This window comes from Seriola lalandi, unplaced genomic scaffold (genome assembly GCF_002814215.2).
Source record: "Seriola lalandi dorsalis isolate HSWRI2012SDOR001 ecotype SW California unplaced genomic scaffold, Sedor1 jcf7180002054970, whole genome shotgun sequence".
NCBI lineage: Eukaryota > Metazoa > Chordata > Actinopteri > Carangiformes > Carangidae > Seriola > Seriola lalandi.
Genome location: NW_019525521.1, coordinates 1,176,358 through 1,177,977, shown reverse-complemented (window position 1 = coordinate 1,177,977; position 1,620 = coordinate 1,176,358). Strand labels below are relative to the sequence as shown.

The window sequence follows — 1,620 nt, the reverse complement described above, 5'->3', positions numbered from 1 at the left end:
AGAGTTTAATGATGTCATCAAAGGAAACAAAGAACATAATGTTTTCGTTCCAGGAGGAGGGGATGATTTCATTCAGGGAAGAGGAGGAGAGGACTGGTACGTTATCACACCAGGCCAGGGTGTAAAGACCATCAACAATCAATCACCAGATCTAGTCTTGGATGTTCTCTTCCTGAAAGAACAATATCAGCATGTAACATGTGCTTGTGAAGGCCAGAGCATCATCATTTTAGTATCTGGCAGAAGAAATGTCATCTTACAGAACTGGTTTGATTCAAAGCGTCATCAGCACCTGCAGATCAAGACCAATGATGGAATAACAGCTGAACTGATTTCAAACCTCGTCAACTGCAGCAAGTCTGTAATGCTTCCCTTGATTGTTGATTACAGAAACCAGGAACCTGAACCACTTAACACACTCCAAATATTCCAGTCACTCATTTTCCCTCTAGGAGAACAGTCCAGGTGTTTCAGACGTAGTCACATGGATCAGACCTCCTTCCTTGACCTCCGAGGCAAAGCGATGATGATGAATGAAACTGATTCAGTGAGAGAAATGTACGGCTCCCCAGGTTTCGACATCATGGTTGGGAACAGGAATGAGAATTTGCTTGATCCTTACACCGGTGGTGCACTGATGATTGGAGGTGAAGGAAAAGACACTTATATAATCAGACATGGATATGGAAACACATTACTTATCTGTAACTTTGCTGACGACCATAATATTGATACTGTGTTAGTTGACATGGATTTCATCGATGGCGGCCAAGTCACACTGGACTCAGCATCAACAGGAGACCTGACTGTGAAAATCACGTCAAAAGGGGAACAATTACAATTCATTCTACTCAAATACACTGAAGATTCCCGTCACCAGCATCTGGAATTTCAGAGCTCTGATGGAGTGACATTTAAATTGAAATCACTAAACTCAACTGATGATCTTTCGTTTGAGGTCGAAGCTTTCAAAGTGACTCTGAAACCATCGCAGATTGAATGCCGTTTGGATCTCAGCTCTCAGAGAAATCTGTCAAAGGTCCACACAGTGCAAGGCTGCCCCTTCCAATCCAATGACATACTAGGTAATCATCAAAACAGTACTCTAATTGGTGGGTGGGAGGATGACGTCTTGGAAGGAGGCCAAGGAGATGACACACTGATTGGAGGAAATGGAGCTGACCTCATGATTGGTGGCGTGGGACACGACACTCTTTATGGTGAGGATGGAAATGACACAATGATGGGGAACTCCGGCAGTGACATCTTCATTCCTGGACCAGGGGCAGATCTAGTGGACGGAGGTCCCGGAAGAGACGCTGTTCTTTACCGGGGTGATCATGAGAAGGGTAAAGGTGTTTATGTCAACCTGTTGACCGGACAAGGCCGCTACACTGATGCTGAGGGGGACATGTTGAAGGACGTAGAGATTGTGATCGGTACCATCTATTCTGACATCTTGGTGTCTGGTTATGAAAGTTCACTTCTCAAAGGCTCGGACGGCAACGACATCTTGGTGTCCACTGGTGGTGATTACCTGGTCGGGGGTGATGGACACGACATTTACATGTTGGCTTTCCACCACGGCTCAGTCACCATTGACAACTGTGCAAAGGACAA

At 45.3% G+C, this 1,620-nt stretch overlaps 1 protein-coding gene across 1 annotated transcript in view; it reads right to left on the bottom strand.

Moving 5' to 3' along the window:
- Positions 1-1,620, bottom strand: part of LOC111646408 (glutamate decarboxylase 1-like) — an 8,515-nt gene that overhangs the window by 719 nt on the left and 6,176 nt on the right. Inside the window, exon 10 of the mRNA XM_087170954.1 lies at positions 1,184-1,291. Within this exon, the coding sequence (XP_087027080.1) occupies positions 1,184-1,291 (108 nt within the window). The remainder of the gene's footprint in view (positions 1-1,183; positions 1,292-1,620) is intronic.